The sequence below is a fragment of the Hyaena hyaena genome, unplaced genomic scaffold (genome assembly GCF_003009895.1).
Source record: "Hyaena hyaena isolate Hyena2069 unplaced genomic scaffold, ASM300989v1 scaffold_1778, whole genome shotgun sequence".
NCBI lineage: Eukaryota > Metazoa > Chordata > Mammalia > Carnivora > Hyaenidae > Hyaena > Hyaena hyaena.
This window is the reverse complement of record NW_024082371.1, coordinates 121,941-142,497: the sequence shown is the minus strand read 5'-3', so window position 1 is coordinate 142,497 and position 20,557 is coordinate 121,941. Positions and strand designations below refer to the sequence as shown.

The 20,557-nt window shown below is 40.5% G+C and overlaps 1 protein-coding gene across 1 annotated transcript; it reads left to right on the top strand.

Annotated features, from left to right (window-relative positions):
* Positions 1-17,570: 17,570 nt before the first annotated feature.
* Positions 17,571-18,995, top strand: LOC120226539 (olfactory receptor 7C1-like). Its single transcript, XM_039224720.1, has 2 exons — positions 17,571-17,598; positions 18,049-18,995. Exon 2 carries the CDS (start codon positions 18,063-18,065, stop codon positions 18,993-18,995), a length of 933 nt encoding a protein of 310 aa, XP_039080651.1. The 5' UTR covers positions 17,571-17,598; positions 18,049-18,062.
* The last annotated feature ends 1,562 nt before the right edge of the window (positions 18,996-20,557 follow it).

The following is a 20,557-nucleotide window of genomic DNA, read 5'->3' as shown; positions in this document are numbered from 1 at the left end:
TCCTATTATCCACCCCACATTTCAAAAGAGGAGAATGAAACGGAGTTTGACTAGAACCTGGATAGTTGACATGGAGTTTCTATCCTACTTTGTATAAGAATAGTGATGTGATTTTCAACTTCAAATTAGGAATCCAGATTTCTGTGATTATGTTCATAGTAATATCTGAGATTTTGCTTCATTCTTTGCGGTGTTTCCATCTTTCCTCCTTTTCTTACTTTCCTTCTTTTTTCTGACTTATATTTCCCATATATGCTGTTTTAAGATACATCCTCTAAGATCCTAAAACATACAGTAATGAAGACAAGAGAATAAGAGCTATTTTCTAGTGTGGTTTTACTGTTTTTCTAGGACTCGTTGGAGGTGCTGTCAGGAATGGTAATTACACATGTGGAATGTGTTCAGAGCATAGATCACTTCTCAGGAATAATGTGGATAGAAATGAGTGTTGAGTGAGGATAGACTAGAAAATACTGTCAACATTACTCCCACATTTCCTGGGACCCTCTCACCATGTCCATGGCATGACTGCCAAATGACAGCCTCATCCAGAACCGACTTTGCCCACTAGGTGGTGCCAGACATGACAGAGAATTATGACTACACAAAGAGCCCTTCAAGGAGACCTATGGGATATGGATGGCTTTCACACATTAGACTGGTTAATTCTGAGGTTTGCATTTTGTACCATTTTCCAGAATTTCTCCACAGGATGAAACTTTGTTCCTTCCCTGTCGTAGCAGACTGAATGCAAACTTAATTCTAATGTATTTTCTTCCATGTATCACTTCTCTCTCTCACCCATGTTCCATGTTCCTTGTTCCTTCCAATAAAGTGCTTGCACATAAATCCTTGGCTCAGAATCTGCTTCTCTGGGAACCCAAGCTAAGACAGGTGGTAAAGCTGTAATGTACATGACTAGTCATGAAGAGAGTTTCTTTTGGAGAGGGGCACCTGGGTTGCTCAGTTGGTTACGCGTCCGACTTGAGCTCAGGTCATGACCTCACAGTTTGTGAGTTCGAGCCCTGCATCAGGCTTTGTGCTGACAGCTCAGAGCCTGGAGTCCGCTTTGGATTCTGTGTCTCTCCCTCTCTCTACCCTTCCCCTGCCACTCATTCTCTCTCTCTCTCTCTCTCTCTCTCTCTCTCTCTCTCTCACACACACACACACACACACACAAATAAATGAACATTAAAAAATAAAAAAAATTTTTTTTTTTGAGAAAAAAGTTCCCAACTAATTATTGGGAACATAGTTAGGACTGCAAAATGACTCTAAAATGATAATTTGTTAGAGAAGAAAGGCTTATTTGATGTCGCTTCAGTTCACTTTCATTCTATTAAGCTGAAGCTAATATGAATTTATTGTCTCCTGTGTCCAAATCGAGGAGGGGACCAAATGGTTGCAATACAGAGTGGTGAGCATAATAATGTGGTGTGTCATAGATCCTGTTGAAAACAAAGGTAAAAGTTTTCAAGGCACCCTGAATAATTCCAAGGAAAACTCTTTTAAATTTTTATTTTTAATGCTTTTTGAGGCATAATTTACATGTACAAAATTTATTCCATAATATAAACCCATTGATTTTAGTAAATTTGTAGAGTTATGTGATTATTACTACATTCCACTTTTAGAATATTTCTGTTACCTCAGAAAGTTCCCATGTGCCCATTTACAGTCACTGTCTCTATTAATTGCTTTTTCTAAGTATCTTATATAAATGCAATCATATAATATGTAGTCTTTTGTACTGGTCTTCTAGTCAGCGTATATTTTTTCAGAGTCATCCATGTGGAAATATGTATCAACGCTTTGTTTCTTTTAATTGCAGAATAGTATTCATATGTGTGGATGTACTAGTTTTTTAATCCACGTGTCAGTTGGTACACATTTGGACATTTCCAGTTTGGTGTCATTATAAATAATGCTGCTGGGAGTACTTGGGCACATGGTTTTGTGTCAACATGTGTTTTCATTTCTCTTGCATAGATACCTAGGGGTAGAATTGCTGGGCCATATGGTAAGTTTATATTTAAGGGTTTTTAAAAAATATAATTTTCTTTTTCTTTTATGTTTATTTATTTTTGAAGGAATGAGAGAGACAGAGTGTGAGCAAGTGAGGGGCAGAGAGAGAGGGAGACAGAATCTGAAGCAGGCTCTAGGCTCTGAGCTGTCAGCACAGAGCCTGATCCGGGCCTCCAACTCACGAGCTGTGAGATCATGACATGAGCTGAAGTCAGACGCTTAACAGACTGAGCCACCCAGGCGCCCCTATGTTTAAGTTTTAAGCAACTGCCAAACTGTTTTCTGAAGTGACTGCACCAGTTCACATTCCCATGAGGAATGCATGAAGGTCCAGTGTTTCCCCATTTTGCCAACACTTGGTATTCAGGGAAAACTTCTATAGGAGAATATATGCTTACATGATGAATCACAAATAACGAGTAGAAATTTAACTGGATAGTAGGATTGGGTGACATTCAAGAGACATGTAAGTGTGAGGCATTTTAGGAATATATATGGAACTTAATGTCTGAGTTATTGTAACAACGCTGGGGATGCCTGAGTGCCATACGCAGTTAATCATCAGCCCTGCATGGATGGGAAGGTTAACACAAAGACCCTGAGGGTGGGAGGTTGCCTGGGGAGGATGTGGCTGGAGCGGTGACAGGAGGCATAGTGCCCGAGAAGGACAGCTATCCAGGGCTGTTTAGCTGAGGCTTTCCCTGCCTTTGAAGGACTTTTGCCTTCATTTGTTCTGAGTGATGTTGTTACAGGAGGGTGGGAGAGATGCTGGTTTTGTCTCCCAGAGTCAGGGAATGAATCTCACAGACAACAGAGAGTGAGCAAAGTGATAGAATTTACTGAAAGTGTGAAGTTCTCAAGAGTGAGAGTGGTCCCACTCTACATATTCAGTGCAATTCCAGTCAAAATTGCACCAGCATACTTCTCAAAACTAGAACAAACTATCCAAAAATTTGTATGGAACCACAAAAGACCCCAAATAGCCAAAGTAATACTGAAAAATAAAACCAAAACGGGAGGTATCACCATCCCAGACTTCAGCCTCTACTACAAAGCTGTCATCCTCAAGACAGTATGGTATTGGCACAAAAACAGACACATAGACCAATGGAACAGAATTGAGAACTCAGAAGTGGACCCAAAAGTATACAGCCAACTGATCTTTGACAAAGCAGGAAAGAATATCCAATGGAAAAAAGACAGCCTTTTTAACAGATGGTGTTGGGAGAACTGGACAGCAACATGCAGAAGAATGAAACTAGATCATTTTCTCACACCATGCACAAAAATCAACTCAAAATGGATAAAGGACCTGAACGTGAGACAGGAAACTATCAACACCCTAGAGGAGAAAGCAGGAAACAACCTCCTTGACCTCCACCGCAGCAACTTCTTACTTGACACATCCCCAAAAGCAAGGGAATCGAGAGCAAAAATAAACTGTTGGGACCTCATCAAGATTAAAAGCTTCTGCACAGCCAAGGAAACAACCCAGAAAATTAATAGGCAACCAACGGAATGGGAAAAGATAGTTGCAAATGACATATCAGATAAAGGGTTAATATCCAGAATCTATAAGGAACTCACCAAACTCCACGCCCGAAAAACAAACAACCCAGTGAAGAAATGGGCAGAAGACATGAACAGACACTTCTCCAAAGAGGACATCCAGATGGCCAACAGACACATGAAACGATGCTCAGCATCCCTCCTCATCAGGGAAATACAAATCAAAACCACACTGAGATACCACCTCACGCCAGTCAGAGTGGCTAAAATGAGCAAATCAGAGAACTCTAGATGCTGGCGAGGATGTGGAGAAACGGGCACCCTCCTGCACTGTTGGTGGGAATGTAAACTGGTACAGCCCCTCTGGAAAACAGTGTGGAGGTTCCTCAGGAAACTAACAATAGAACTCCCTTATGACCCAGCAATAGCACTGCTAGGAATTTACCCAAGGGATACAGAAATGCTGAGGCATAGGAGCACATGTACCCCAATGTTCATAGCAGCACTCTCCACAATAGCTAAAACATGGAAAGAGCCTAAGTGTCCATCAACAGACGAATGGATCAAGAAGATGTGGTTTATCTATACCATGGAATACTACATGGCAATGAGAAACAATGAAATCTGGCCATGTGTAGCAACATGGATGGACCTTGAGGGTGTTATGCTGAGCGAAATAAGTCAGGCAGAGAAGGACAAATATATGTTTGCACGTATAGGAGGATTAGGAGGAACTTGACGGAGGAACAAGGGGGAGAAGAAGGGCGGAAATGGTGGGGGTAAGGGAGAGAGGCAAACCATGAGAGACTCTTGAATGCTGACAAAAACTGAGGACTGATGGATGTGGGGGGGAGGGGGGGATGGGTATGGAGGAGGGCACTTGTGGGGATGAGCACTGAGTGTTATGTGGAAACCAATTTGACAATAAACTATTTGTAAAAAAAAATAAAAAACATCAAAGAAATGCAAATAAAAAAAAAAAGGTGCGAGTGGTCCCGACTGGGTTACCTCTGGGGAGTTCTGACCTTGGCTTTTTATTGGGACCTTATCAGAAAGTTTGTGAGAATCCACATGCCACCTAGCCTGGGCAGGTCCAGAACATGTTTATCTTACCTTCTTTCTTCCCCAAACCAGCTGCCACTGCCACTTCTTCAGCCTCCCACTGTCGCTGCACCCTGCCTCCGTGACGGTCCCTTATCTCTCCCTGCCTGATTTGTAACCCTTTGCCTATTCAGTGTGAGGAGTCATTGCAAGGTTTGGGGCAGACATGTGACACTCCATGACAGGATTTCAGAGACCATTCCAGCTGCCAGGTTGAGATGGATTGCAGGGTGTGAGGAAGCGCGCTTGAGGATGACGGCAGCCAGCCAGGTGAAGTAGGTATAGGTAGCGAGGAGCAGGGTGGTGACAGTTAGTGTAAGTGTTGAGAAGTCATCCATGGGGCTCTGATAGAAGGAAGAGCCAAGATAATTTGTTGCCAGTCAGGATATGGGTGTGAGATAAAGAGAGGAGCCAAGATTGGTTTCAGGGTTTGGAGCCTGAACAATGAAAGAATGGAATTGTATCCCTTGAGACAGGGAGGGGTGTGGATGGAGCATGTTTGGAAGCAAAGTGGACATTAGAAGTTCAGGTTTAAAAAAGTCGAGAACTTCAAAATGGAGATGATGCAAATGGATACATTTTACATGATTCCACTCATATAAGGTACCAAGAGGAGTCAAACTCCCAGAGACAGAACCTAAAATGGTGGTTGCCAAGGGCTAGAAGAAGGGAGGAAATAGAAAGTCAGTGTTAATGGGGACAGAGTTTCAATTTGGGAGGATTAAAACATCCTGGAGAGATATGAATGCCAGCTGTATAAAATGTACACTCGAAGATAATTAAAAATAGTGCATCTTAAGTCATTCAAACCTAACCTCGATGCAAAACATCAAAGAGCACAAAACAAAAATGAAAACTTGAGATTTGTTTTACATAATTTTTTTAATACCATTATAAAGCATAGAGAGAATGGTTGGGATTTTTTTAGATAAAAGTTTTAATATTATTTCTCAACAGTTGTCTAGACCATGGTTTCTCAACCTTCACAATATTGACACTTTTGGTCTATAAAATTGGTTGGGGGTGGGGGGGCTGTTCTGTATATTACATGATGTTTAATAGCATCCCTCGCCCTTACCCACTAGATGGCAGCACTCTGTTGGGATAAGCAGAAATTGTTCCAGAGGGGTCAAAATCAGCCCTGTGGAGAAATCTGGAGTAAAACCATTCCCTGAGTGCTGAAGTTGATGGCATTAGCTTTCAAAGAGATGGGATAAGAGAAAAGCAACATTTTAGGGAAGATAAAATATCTTGGGAAGATGTTGAAGGGCCTACAGAACACCCCCATTGGCACTATAACTTTGGAGGTGAAATGTACTGGTCTGGCGATCATGGGTTTGCAGGGATGGTGGTACAGATCGAATACCTGTAAGGGAAGAGGGAGCAGTTCCTGCTGGGGGTGTCAGGAGTTAGACAAGCTGTTTCCTGGCTGAATCCTGCGCCCATAAGCCCTCAGTTCTCAGGTCCATGGTCCCCGCCCCATATATATTCTCATTGCTCCCTCTGCCATCCACCAGATTCGCCACCGCTGCTATTAAGTAATTATTTGTATGATTATTTCATGAATGGCTGCCTCTTAAAACAAATCCACCTGAACTTTGAATTCCATCCCTTTCTAACTTTGGGTTGGGGGGGGACTTATGCTTCATTTATCTGTTTTTATCCTGTGTATTACAATGTCTGGGTGTGATGTTAGAATTTCCAATAGAAATAAAATAGAATTCTTTCAAAAGAAATAAAACTCAGGACACTTGGGTGGCTCATTCGCTTAAGCCTCCAACTCATGACTTCTGCTCAGGTCATGATCTTACGGTTTGTGGGTTCAAGCCTTGCATCGGTCTTTGTGCTGACAGTGCAGAGCCCACTTGGGTTTCTCTCTCTCCCCCTTCTCTGTTCCTCCCCCACTTGTGCTCTCTCTCTCTCTTTCATAATAAATAAACTTTAAAAATCATCAATTATCAAGATCCATCAGTTCCATGCCTAGGTATATGCTCCCCAAAATTTAAAGCAGAAACTCAACTGGATTCTTGCTGAAGTTCATACTAGCATTAATCACAATAGCTGAAAGATGAAAACAGATGGATAAACATAATTGGGTATATACATACAAGGAAATATTATTCAGCCTTAAAAGGAATGAAATTCTGATACATGGTGCAACATGGTTGAATCTTGAAAACATGCTAAGTGAGATAAGCCAGATATAAAAGGATAAGCACCTTGTAAGTTCACTTTTATGAGGTTCCTAGAATAGGCAATGTCATAGAGACAGAAAAAAAATAGAGGTTTCCAAGGTGAGGAGAGGGGAAATGGGGAATTGTTGTTTAATGGGGACAGAGTGTCTATTTGAGATGATAAAGTTCTGAAAATGCATAGTGGTGATCCTTGTACAACACTGTGAATGTTCTTAATACTACAGGCTTATATCCTTAAAAATGCTTAACATGGTAAATTTTGTTATATACATATTGTGGGGATAGATATCTATTTATATATTTGTATCTATCCCTACGATAAAAATATAAATAAAAATAAAGTAAAATTGTTGTAATGTTTTTTCAAAGAAAAACATTCTTAGCCTCTTCCCCTGGAGATATTGACTGGGCACGTTGGGAATGGGGTGGAAAGCTATATCTTAACAAGCGCCCAAGGCGATACTTTTGATAAAGTTTACGTTTTGAAACACTACCCTAGGGCAGCTGTTCCCAAAAGATTGTCCTAGAGACCAGCGAAATTTAGTTTGTGAAAAATCCACATTATCAGACCCATACCCAGAACTATTGAGACAGAAACTTGGAGATGAAACTCAGAAATCTATTTAAACAGAAGGGGCACCTGGGTGGAATAGTCAGTTAAGAGTCTGACTCATGATCTCGGCTCTGGTCATGATCTCAAGGAACCTCACAAAGAGTTCAAGCCCCACATTGGGTTCTGTGCTGGTGGTGTGCAGCCTACTTGGGATTCTGTCTCTCCTTCTCTCTGCCCCTCCTCTGCTTGCGCTCTCTCTCTCTCTTTCTCTCTCTCTCTCTCTCAAAATAAATAAATAAACTTAAAAAAGTAAAAATAAATTTAAAAAAAGAATTTGGTTAAACAAATATTCAAGGTCATCTTGGCACAGGCCGAAAGTTTGAGAACCATTACCCGAGCGACTCCTGGGATCCTTCACTACTCAGCCATCTGCCTGATGTGAATACTACAAGTCAGTTGTCCCCAGGAGGAGATCTAAGACAGACTGCAGGGATTCTTCCCAGAGAAAAGGGACCCAGGAGAGAGGAGTCACAGCTGGCCCCACTGAGACTCTCCCGGGGATAAGGAATTAGCAGGTCAGAGACCCTTCCCTGTCTGGTCCCTGCCTATGAGGAGTCAAATTGATCAGGGAATGGAAAATCCATTGATCAATTTGTCTAACAAGCTTCACAGGGGATTCAGTCTCCAGGGACCACAAAACCTGTAACATAACAACTTATAGTCACCAAGGCCATGTACCACTCCCAAGATACCCATGCCTTCTCCAGGAAAAATCATCCAGGCCCTGTATTACATGCCTGGCTCTATATCACTTCTTATTGGGGAAACAAATCGCTCTTCATTACCCACCCTCCATGGGAGAACAAGATTCAGGGGAGTTGATCCCAGTGGTGAGCCCACATTGCCAAGTACGCATAGCCCAGTAAGTGTTGTGGGAAATCGAGGAAAGAGGTGGTTGGGTAGAAGGGGCATTGACTACTGTTAAGCAGGTGGCAGGGACACCCCACGGTGTCTATGTGGAAGGAGTTCTAAGGGCCAGTTGTTTGGGAGGGTGAATGGCTACCCCACCATTTTTAGTGAGCTTTCACTTTGGTTGTGTGTTATTTGGGTGGATGGTTGATGGACATTATAGGGTTGAGGGGGAAGACCTAAGCACCCAGTCTGCTCTTGGATACCATAGCACTGTCCAGGACCATACTGTGTAATGGCACAGTTACCAGTCGGAGGTGCACAAATGGATGCCCCAGGTACTGATAGATTATTAAGTCTTTGACCATGAAATGTTGATCTTCTCTTATTCTTTACTCCTGTCACCTGGCCCTAAAACTCCAGGGCCTTCATCTTCACTCAGCCTAGATAAATCCTTTCTGAATCCTTCTTTGCCATCTTCATTTGCTGGAGAACATACCCTATTTCTCCATAAGGGTCTGCCCTTCCTATTCCTTCTTCACCCTAATCTGTGCTTCTTATAGAGATTTTCAAGAGCAAAGAGTCTGCGTTCGCTGATATCTAGGGCTGCGGTATATAAAGATTGCGGCAGGGTGGATGAGGGAGGAAGAGCAAAGCACACAGGAAGGTCCAACCTCCAGTACCCTCTTGACATCCTCCTCTTTGGCTCTGGAAACATTCTGGAAGACACTGAAATTCACATATCCTTTTCTCATAGTTGCCCTTGATTCCACTCGGGTATCATGTCTCACCCTTACCTACAGACATGGAGTCATTAGCAAGACATGGGAATAATTTATTCACCTCTTCACCTTCGTTTCTCTTCCCTAAAACTTGTGACGTGGTCCATTCAGCGTTAATGATGTGAGGATTTCCAACCCTATTCCCTTTGTCCCTAATTTTGCCTGCCTTAAATCTATCTTGACTCCAGACACCAGGGAAAATTGTGATATGGATTATGTTACTCCTTCGGCCACATTCCCACATAGCCCCTATCCTTTCATCCATTGTTTTTTTTTTTTTTTTTCCAAGATTCCCAGAGATGTGGCCCTCGCTCATCTCGCCAACTTCATTCTTCACCACTTCCATATACCTCCTTTGTGTTGCAGCAAATTGCTAAGAGCACTCTGTCCCATGCAGCTTTTTGCTTATGGGCCTTTTTCCTTGCTGCCTTCTCTGCCAGAAAAGCCCATGCTCAATCGTCAACCTAGACAACTAACTGCTTGCCCAGGGTTCTCTTCCTCCGGAAATCCTTCCTTGACTACATCACTTCAGGCTGCATTTGTGGGTCCTTTCTCTACTTCACTCTGCAGACTGCTTTTACCTTAGTAACATTTAATTCACTATATTACATGACTGGTTTCTGTATCCACCACTAGCCCTGAAATGTGAACTCGCTCAAGACAAAACCACAGCATTAATCTTTGTATCCCCAACAGCTAACACTTAGCCTGTCCCAAAGAAGTCCTTCTTGCAGAATGACTTCCAGGATGTTTTCAGTGACTTACAAACAGGCTAGTTTCTTCTCTACTTCCTGCCTGGCTCAACAAAATTGCCCGCTAACACTAGACTCGAGAAACAGAATAGAAACAGAAGACAAACATGTATTTGGTGCATGAATAAAGGGAAGAATATAAATGACATGGTTGTATCTTCCACCTCTAATTTCTAACCCCTCGTCCTAGGATAAAATGTTTCTAATGTGTGGGAAGCTCTTTCTTAAGATGAATGCCATTATTCATCATTTCATGACCCATTTGTTTTTGTTTTTGTTTTTTTTTTTTTTACAAATAGTTTATTGTCAAATTAGTTTCCACATAACACTCAGTGCTCATCCCCACAAGTGCCCTCCTCCATACCCATCCCCCCCTCCCCCCCACATCCATCAGTCCTCAGTTTTTGTCAGCATTCAGGAGTCTCTCATGGTTTGCCTCTCTCCCTTACCCCCACCATTTCCGCCCTTCTTCTCCCCCTTGGTCCTCCGTCAAGTTCCTCCTAATCCTCCTATACGTGCAAACATATGATATTTGTCCTTCTCTGCCTGACTTATTTCGCTCAGCATAACACCCTCAAGGTCCATCCACGTTGCTACACATGGCCAGATTTCATTGTTTCTCATTGCCATGTAGTATTCCATGGTATAGATAAACCACATCTTCTTGATCCATTCATCTGTTGATGGACACTTAGGCTCTTTCCATGTTTTAGCTATTGTGGAGAGTGCTGCTATGAACATTGGGGTACATGTGCTCCTATGCATCAGCATTTCTGTATCCCTCGGGTAAATTCCTAGCAGTGCTATTGCTGGGTCATAGGGGAGTTCTAGTGTTAGTTTCCTTAGGAAACTCCACACTGTTTTCCAGAGGGGCTGTACCAGTTTACATTCCCACCAACAGTGGAGGAGGGTGCCCGTTTCTCCACATCCTCGCCAGCATCTAGAGTTCTCCGATTTGCTCATTTTAGCCACTCTGACTGGTGTGAGGTGGTATCTCAGTGTGGTTTTGATTTGTATTTCCCTGATGAGGGGGATGCTGAGCATCGTTTCATGTGTCTGTTGGCCATCTGGATGTCCTCTTTGGAGAAGTGTCTGTTCATGTCTTCTGCCCATTTCTTCACTGGGTTGTTTGTTTTTCGGGCGTGTAGTTTGGTGAGTTCCTTATAGATTCTGGATATCAACCCTTTATCTGATATGTCCTTTGCAACTATCTTTTCCCATTCTGTTGGTTGCCTATTAATTTTCTGAGTTGTTTCCTTGGCTGTGCAGAAGCTTTTAATCTTGATGAGGTCCCAACAGTTTATTTTTGCTCTTGATTCCCTTGCTTTTGGGGATGTGTCAAGTAAGAAGTTGCTGCGGTGGAGGTCAAGGAGGTTGTTTCCTGCTTTCTCCTCTAGGGTGTTGATGGTTTCCTGTCTCACGTTCAAGTCCTTTATCCATTTTGAGTTTATTTTTGTGCATGGTGTGAGAAAATGATCTAGTTTCATTCTTCTGCATGTTGCTGTCCAATTCTCCCAACACCATCTGTTAAAAAGGCTGTCTTTTTTCCATTGGATATTCTTTCCTGCTTTGTCAAAGATCAGTTGGCTGTATACTTTTGGGTCCACTTCTGAGTTCTCAATTCTGTTCCATTGGTCTATGTGTCTGTTTTTGTGCCAATACCATACTGTCTTGAGGATGACAGCTTTGTAGTAGAGGCTGAAGTCTGGGATGGTGATACCTCCCGTTTTGGTTTTATTTTTCAGTATTACTTTGGCTATTCGGGGTCTTTTGTGGTTCCATACAAATTTTTGGATAGTTTGTTCTAGTTTTGAGAAGTATGCTGGTGCAATTTTGACTGGAATTGCATTGAATGTGTAGAGTGCTTTAGGTAGTAATGACATCTTAACTATATTTATTCTTCCTATCCATGAGCATGGAATGTTTTTCCATTTCTTTGTGTCTTCTTCAATTTCCTTCATAAGTTTTCTATAGTTTTCATCATACAGATCTCTTGTGTCCTTGGTTAGGTTTATTCCGAGGTATTTTATGGTTTTTTGTGCAATTGTGAATGGGATCAGTTTCTTGATTTCTCTTTCTGTTGCTTCATTGTTGGTGTATAAAAATGCAACCGATTTCTGTACGTTGATTTTGTACCCTGCAACTTGGCTGAATTCTTGGATCAGTTCTAGTAGGCTTCTGGTGGAGTCTGTCGGGTTTTCTATGTAGAGTATCATGCATGACCCATTTGAATCATAATCCAGCCCCTGTAGGAAATGAAATTGTTTTCCTCAATTCTAATACAGTTGATCACGTAGACACACAGCATCCAGGGAATATCCAGAATTGTGGGCATTTCCTGTGCACACTCTGATATTCTGCTCAATAAAACATATCAGAATGCAATAGAGTAAGCTACACTTATTAAAAGTCAAAGGAATATTTTACAAACTGTCGTCCTTTAAAGATGAGTTATGACCATTTGCTTAGAATACCTCTCACCTGACCAGAAGGCACCTGAGAAGATTGCAAACTACCCACTCACTAAGGGTCAAAACAAAGACGTTCATTCATACTTAAACAGTTTGCCTACTATATGGCCATCTTTATCATTCCAGAGACACTCTCTGCTTTGGTTTTTCTGTGGAGTGTTTAAACTTTTAAATTATTTTAAAATATAATTTATTGTCAAATTGGCTTGTATACAACACCCATTGCTCATCCCAATGAGTGCCCTCCTCAATGCCCATCACCCATTTTCTCTCCCCTAACCTCCATACACCCTCTGTGTTTGTTCTCTGTATTTAAGAGTCTCTTGTGGCTTGCCTCCCTCCCTCTCTGTTTGTAACTATTTTTCCCCTTCTTTCCCCCATGGTCTTCTTTTAAATTTCTCAAGATCCATCAATATGAGTGAAAACATATGATATCTGCCCTTCTCTGACTGACTTATTTCACTCATAATACCTTCCAGTTCCATCCATGTTGCTGTTAATGACATAACTTCATTCTTTCTTATTGCCATATAGTGTTCCATTCTATAGATAAACCACATCTTCTCTGTTCATCAATTGATGGACATTTAGGCTCTTTCCCTAATTTGACTATTGTTGAAAGCACTGCTATAAACATTGGGGTACATGTGCCCCTAGGCATCAGCACTCTTGTATCTCTCGGCTCAATTCTTAGCAGTGCTACTGCTGGGTCATAGGGGAGTTCTGTTGTTAATTTTTTTGAGGAACCTCCACACTGTTTTCCAGAGTAGCTGCACCAGTTTACATTTCCACTAACAGTGCAAGAGATTCCTACTTTACCACATCCTCACCAGCATCTTAAATGATTTGTTCATTTTAGCCACTCTCACCAGTGTGAGGTGGTATTTCAGTATGGCTTTGATTTGTATTTCCTTGATGATGAGTGACTTTGAGCATCTTTTCATGTGTCTGTTGGCCATCTGGATTTCTTTGGAAAAGTGTCAATTTCATGTCTTCTGTCTTCATGTCTTCTGCCCATTTCTTCAGTAGATTTTGGATACTAGCCCTTTATCCAATATGCCATTTGTAAATATCTTTTCCATTTCCATCTATTGCCTTTTGGTTTTGTTGATTGTTTCCTTTGCAATGAAGAAGCTTTTTATCTTAGTGAGGTCCCAATAGTTCATTTTTGCTTTTCGTTCCCTTGCCTTTGTAAATGTATTGATCAAGAAATTGTTGCAACTGAGATAAAGAGGTTGTTCCCTGCTTTATCCTCTAGAGTTCTGATGGTTTCCTGTCTCACATTTATGTCTTTCATCCATTTTGAGTTTATTTTTGTGTATGGTGTAAGAAAGTGGTCTGGTTTCATTCTTCTGCATGTTGATGTCCAGCTCTCCCATCACCGTTTGCTAAAGAGGCTGTCTTTTTTCCACTGGATGCTCTTTCCTGCTTTGTCAAAAATTAGTTGGCCATACATTTGTGGGCCTAATTCTGGATTCTGTATCCTATTCCATTTATCTATGTGTCTGTTTTTGTGCCAGTACCATACTATCTTGATAATTACAGCTTTGTAGTCGAGGCTAAAGTCTGGGATTGTGATGCCTCCTGCTTTGGTTTTCTTCTTCAATATTACTTTGGCTATTCAGGATCTTTTGTGGTTTCATACAAATTTTAGGATTGTTTGTTCTAGCTTCAAGATGAATGCCAGTGCAATTTTGATTGGTATTGCATTGAATGTGCAGATTGCTTTGGGTAGTATTGACATTTTAACAATATTTATTCTTCCAACCCATAAACATAGAATGTTTTTCCATTTCTTTGTGTCTTCTTCAATTTCCTTCAGAAGCTCTCTATAATTTTCAGCATACAGATCTTTTACATCCTTGGTTATGTTTAGTCCTAGATATTTTATGGTTCTTGGTGCAATTGTAAATGGGATCAGTTTCTTTAATTCTTTCTGTTTCTTTATTATTGGTGTATAAAAATACAACCAATTTCTGTACATTGATTTTGTACCCTGCAACTTTGCTGAATTCATGAATCAGTTCTAGCAGTCTTTTGGTAGAGTCATTCAGGTTTTCCATGTAGAGTATCATGTCGTCTGCAAAAAGTGAAAGTTTGACTTCTTGGCCAATTTTAATGTCTTTTATTTCATGTTGTTGTCTGATTGCTGATGCTAAGACTCCCAACACTATGTTAAACAGCAGTGGTGAGAGTGGACATCCCTGTCATGTTCCTGATCTCAGGGGGAAAGCTCTCAGTTTTTCCCCATTGAGTAAGATATACGCTGTGGGCTTTTCATATATGGCTTTTATGATGTTTAAGTATGTTCCTTCTATCCTGACTTTCTTGAGAGTTTTTATTACGAAAGGACACTGTATTTTGTCAAATGCTTTTTCTGCATCTATTGACAGGATCATATGGTTCTTATCCTTTCTTTAATTAATGTGATGTATCACATTGATTTGCAAATATTTAACCAGCCCTGCAGCCCAGGAATGAATCCCACTTGATCATGGTGAATAATTCTTTTACATGCTATTGGATTCTATTTGCTATTATCTTATTGACAATTCTTGGATCCATGTTTATCAGGATATTGGCCTGTAACTCCTTTTTTGTGGGGTCTCTGTCTGGTTTGGGAATCAAGGTAATGCTGGCTTCATAGAATGAGTCCAGAAGTTTTCCTTTCATTTCTCTCTTTTGGAACAGCTTGAGAAGGATAGGTATTAACTCTGCTTTAAATGTCTGGTAGAATTCCCCAGGGAAGCCATCTGGCCCAGGACTCTCATTTGTTGGAATAGTTTTGATACCTGATTCAATTTTTTCACAAGTTATGAGTCTGTTCAAATTTTCCATTTTTTCCTGTTTGAGTTTCAGTAGTGTGTGGGTGTCTAGAAATTTGCCCATTTCTTCTCAGTTGTCCAGTTGTTGGCATATAATTTTTCATAATATTCTCTGATAATTGGTTGTATTTCTAAGCAATAGAAGGGACTGGTTGTGATAAATCCGTTTTTATTCATGATTTTATCTATGTGGGTCCTCTCTCTTTTCTTTTTGAGAAGTCTGCTAGGGGTTTATCAATTTCATTTATTTTTTCAAAAAACAAAAAACAAAAACAAAACAAACCTCTTTATTTCATTGATCTGTTCAACTGTTTAGTGGGTTGTTGTTTTTTTTTTTTATTCTATATTGTTTCTGCTCTGATCTTTATCATTTCTCTTCTTCTGCTGGGTTTGGGGTTTCTTTGTTGTTCTGCTTCTGGTTCCTTTAGGTGTGCTGTTAGATTTTATATTTGAGATTTTTCTTGTTTTTCAAGATAGGCCTGGATTGCAATGTATTTTCCTCTTAGGACTGCCTTGTTGCATCCCAAAGGGTTTGCATTGTTGTGTTTTCATTTTCATTTGTTTCCATATATTTTTTAATTTCTTCTTTAAATGCCTGGTTGACCCATTCGTTCTTTAGTAAGATATTCTTTAACCTCCATGCATTTGGAAGTTTTCCAAACTTTTTCCTGTGGTCGATTTCAAGTTTTATAGCATTGTGATCTGAAATTGTGCATGGTATGATATCAATTCTTTTATATTTATTGAGGGCTGTTTTGTGACCCAGTATGTCATCTATCTTGGAGAATGTTCCATGTGCACTCAAGAAGAATGTATATTCTGCTGTGTTAGGATGAAAATTCTAAATATATCTGTCAAATCCATCTGGTCCAGTGTATCATTCAGGGACATTGTTTCTTTATTCATTTTCTGTTTAGATGATCTGTCCATTGCCGTAAGTGGAGTATTAAAGTCCCCTGAAATTACCACCTTCGTACCAATAGATTGCTTATGTTTGTGATGATTAAATATAATTTTTTCATGTTTTATTTATTTCTGAAAGAGAGAGACAGCATGAACAGGGGAGGGTCAGAGAGAGAAGGAGACACAGAATCCGAAACAGGCTCCAGGCTCTGAGCTTGCAGTCAGCACAGAGCCTGATGCAGGGCTCGAACCCACGAACCGTGAAATCATGACCTGAGCTGAAGTCGGACGCTCAACCGACTGAGCCACCCAGGTGCTTCTGTGATGGTTATATATTTATATATATATATATTTATATATATGCACTGACATTATATATATATGACATTATATGTGTGTGTGTGTGTGTGTGTGTGTGTCAGCATAGATTTTTGTAATTGTTAGCTCTTCTTGATAAATAGACCCCATAATTATTATATAATGCCCTTCTTCATCTCTTGTTACAGCCTTTAGTTTAAAATCTAATTTGTCTGATATAACTATGGCTACTCCAGCTTGTGGAGGTTTTTTTTTTTTTTAGAATAAATTGGCATGTAACATTATATTAGTATGAGGTGTATGACATAATTATTCAACATATTGCACATATTACCACAATAAGTCTAGTTAACATCTGCTACCACACATAGTTACAAAATTTTTTTTCTTGTGATGAGAAATCATAAGATCTATTTTCTTAGCAACTCTCAAATATATATATATTTGTATACCATATATATATTTGTATACATATATATGTATACCATACAGTAGTATTAACTGTATTCATACTGCACATTATACCTCATTATTTATTTATTTTATAACTGGAAGTTAGTACCTTCTGACCCCCTTCACCTATTTAAGCCACCCCCTCCCTGCTACTTTGGTTTTTATACCTAAAAAGACTGACAAGAATGACAGCCATGGTGGCCTTTTCCCTTTGTAGTTAGGGACATTACAGAATAGTAGGTGTGGAAAAATACTTCTATTGAGACAAATCACAACAATGAAGGTCATTTTATGATTTTATGCTGTTCTGCATACTGGGTTATAGGAACCCTTCCCCTGTATCTGGGTACAGGACCCTTAGGACCTGGAACAAGGAGAGAAGGAGAGTAGGTGGGTTCCTCATCTTCCCAGCCTCACTGAATCATCACCTTAATGTGAGTGCTGCATCAGACTCTCATCTTTTGGGGCTCATGTGCATCAACATCCTGGAGTTTCTATGCTTCCCCCAGTATTTGATGAGCACCACAGAGGATTTGATTAAAAATTCTGTTTGTGACCTTTGTAGTATCAGATGGTACTGAAGGAGTGGAAACCTTGATATCTGTGTGATTTTTGGACCATGTTTACCATCTGCTTCACAGATGAAGAGCATTTTTCAAGCAGGAAATGTCCAGGAAGCATCTGGCCCTGTTCCTGCAGGGTGTTGATGGCTGCTGGTATATGGAGCATTAAGCATTTGTTCATATAATTTATTATTATGTGAAAACATTTTCTTTTTCTTCCTTTCTTTTTTTCTTCAAGAGTAAATTTACATTCTACTCATCCTGCAATAGTGTCTAGATATGTGAGATACTCTCAAATCTTCTCACCTCAGAGACATAGTTATCTGACCCTGTTTTGAATCCCTGACAAGGCAGATAATCCAGATTGAAGTGCTGCAGTTCACCGGAACTCATGTTCCTCATTTGTGTTAGAACGAGTTTGGATCATGTTATTGCTAATGTCCAAAGTTGTTCTTAACTTTTTAGATTTGGTGATTCTAAATAGGATAAATGAGGGTCCCAGAGGCCAATTGACAGGGATTGATAACATTATTAAATGTTGCACATAACAACAGAATATAGGATTCCTAAGTTGTGTAATGTTAAAGCTTTTATGCTCAATGTTTCATTTCAAGAAATAAAAAGTAGAGAAACTATAGAGTCTGTCTAGTGTCTACTTCATGTACCTTCCCTTCTTCAATCATCTAGCTGATGTGTTGGCAATATGGAACCAAAAAATCAAACAAGTGTTTCAGAATTTTTACTCCTAGGATTTTCTCAAGACTCAGAGCATCAACCCATTCTATTTGGGCTGTTCCTGTCCATGTACCTGGTCAGCGTGCTCGGGAATCTGCTCATCATCCTGGCTGTTGGATCCGACTCCCACCTCCACACCCCCATGTACTTTTTCCTCTCCAGCCTGTCCTTGGCTGACATCTGTTTCATCTCCACTACTGTCCCTAAGATGCTGGTGAACATCCAAACACAGAGCAAATCCATCACCTATGCAGGCTGCATCGCCCAGATGTATTTTTTTATGGTTTTTGGGTGCATGGACACTTTTCTCCTCACTGTGATGGCCTATGACCGGTTTGTAGCCATCTGTCACCCCTTGAACTACATAGTCATCATGAACCCATGGCTCTGTGGCTGCCTGGTTCTTGTGTCCTGGTTCATCAGCCTGTCATACTCCCTGATCCAGAGTCTCTTGATGTTGCGGCTGTCCTTCTGCACCAACTGGGTAATTCCTCACTTTTACTGTGAACTTGCTCAGGCCCTCATGCTTGCCTGCTCAGACACATCAGTCAGTCACATTTTGCAATACATGATGACTGGTCTTCTTGGCATTGTTCCCTTCTCAGGGATCCTTTTCTCCTATAGCCGAATTGCCTCCTCAATCCTGAGAATCCCATCAGCTACTGGGAAGTATAAGACATTTTCTACCTGTGCATCTCACCTGTCTGTGGTTTTTTTATTCTTTGGGACAGGGCTTGGTGTGTATCTCAGTCCTGATGCATCTTCCTGGAGGGGCATGATCGCCTCAGTGATGTACACCGTGGTCACCCCAATGCTGAATCCCTTCATCTATGGCTTACGGAACAGGGACATCAAGAGGGCTTCACAAAAAGTTCTCAGGAGAACACTTTATGTTCAGTGATGGGAACACTAGTCCTTGGGTTTTGAGCTGACAGTGGTAGCAGCAGGTGGCCAAAGAAATCCTGCCTCCTGGGGCCCCTGGGTGGCTCAGGCAGTTAAGTGTCAGACTTCAGCTCAGGTCATGATCTCATGGTTTGTGGGTTTGAGCTCTGCTTTGGGCTCTGTGCTGATAGTGCAGAGCCTGGAGCCTGCTTCAGATTCTGTGTCTTCCTCTCTCTCTGACCCTCCCCTGTTCATGTTCAGTTTCTCTCTCTCTCTCTCTCTCTCTTTCTCTCTCTCTCTCTCTCAAAAAGTAAATAAACATTTTTTTTAATTTGAAAAATAAATAAATCCTGCCTCCTAATCACACTGAGTTTTGCTTCTCACCCATCCTCCATAAGTAAGTGACTTTGCTCAGAACTGCCTTGTGAGTACTTTTTGTATGTACTTTAACCTCTTATGTTGACTTCTCTGTTATCCTCAGTTCTAGTCTCCAAGCCCTATCCTTTTACTTTCCTATTACTGCACCTCACCTTGGATTTCCAGTCCTGCAGTCACTTATACTACCAATTCAGAATAGTTGCATGAGGATTATGAAATAGTGCATCTTATCAATAACAATTGCTAGTTCTTATTTACTAAGCACCTTTGGAGTGCTAGGCTGTGAGAGATATCTGAAAAACAACATTGAAGGAAAAAATTTGTGCTAATAGAGCATAAATCCAGGATTTGAGTTTCTGATCACATTATATGTCCAAACAGAATATGCACGGTTGGATTGTTTGGTTATTAGCAAGGTTGAACTTTTCTCCATATGTTTATTAAGTGCTTTTCCAAAATAAGCTATAAAAATATATCACAAAAGATAGAAAAACTCCAGGATCCAGAGGATCAGAATTGATCAGGCTCTAATACATCATTTGGTTTAGTGCCTTGATATGCAGGTGAATTTGCCAGGGTCCAATACAGGAGAACAGACAGTGATAAAAATCTATGTGAAAGAGAACATGTCTTTGAGTTTGGTGTCAGGACACAACACCGGATTACAATTCAGGAGAGTAAGAATAGAATCACAGAATCACTACTCTCTAGGTATGTGATCCTGTGCACTTCAGGTGAGGCAGACTATGTTAGGACCAGTGGATCTCTTGAATAATGTTTATTTTCATATGTTATTCACCGTAAAGGAATTGGACAATGTGTTAAGTCTTCGAATGGTGGTGTTTGCCAAGGAATGCAAGAGGGAAGGCAAACAAACACGTAAATATTCATCCTGATAAAGTTGAATTGCTGACCACTCCAGGTTAAAAAGAGTCTGACAGAATCAACTTTCTATGAAGTAGATACCTCAAGGGATACTACCATTTTGAAAAACTATTTTATAGATTTCCAAAAGGGGAACCACCTCCCCATTGATTTCTTTTAGGCTTCATGTCCAAAAACAGACTTTCATCTGGAAACTGGGAAAAGAATCAGGATTTTCAATTGTGGTAGCTGACATCTCATAATTGTTGACTTGCTTTTGATATTTTAGGTTATCCAAGTCAACTGATACTCTTGATGTCTGCTCATCTATGGTCTGTT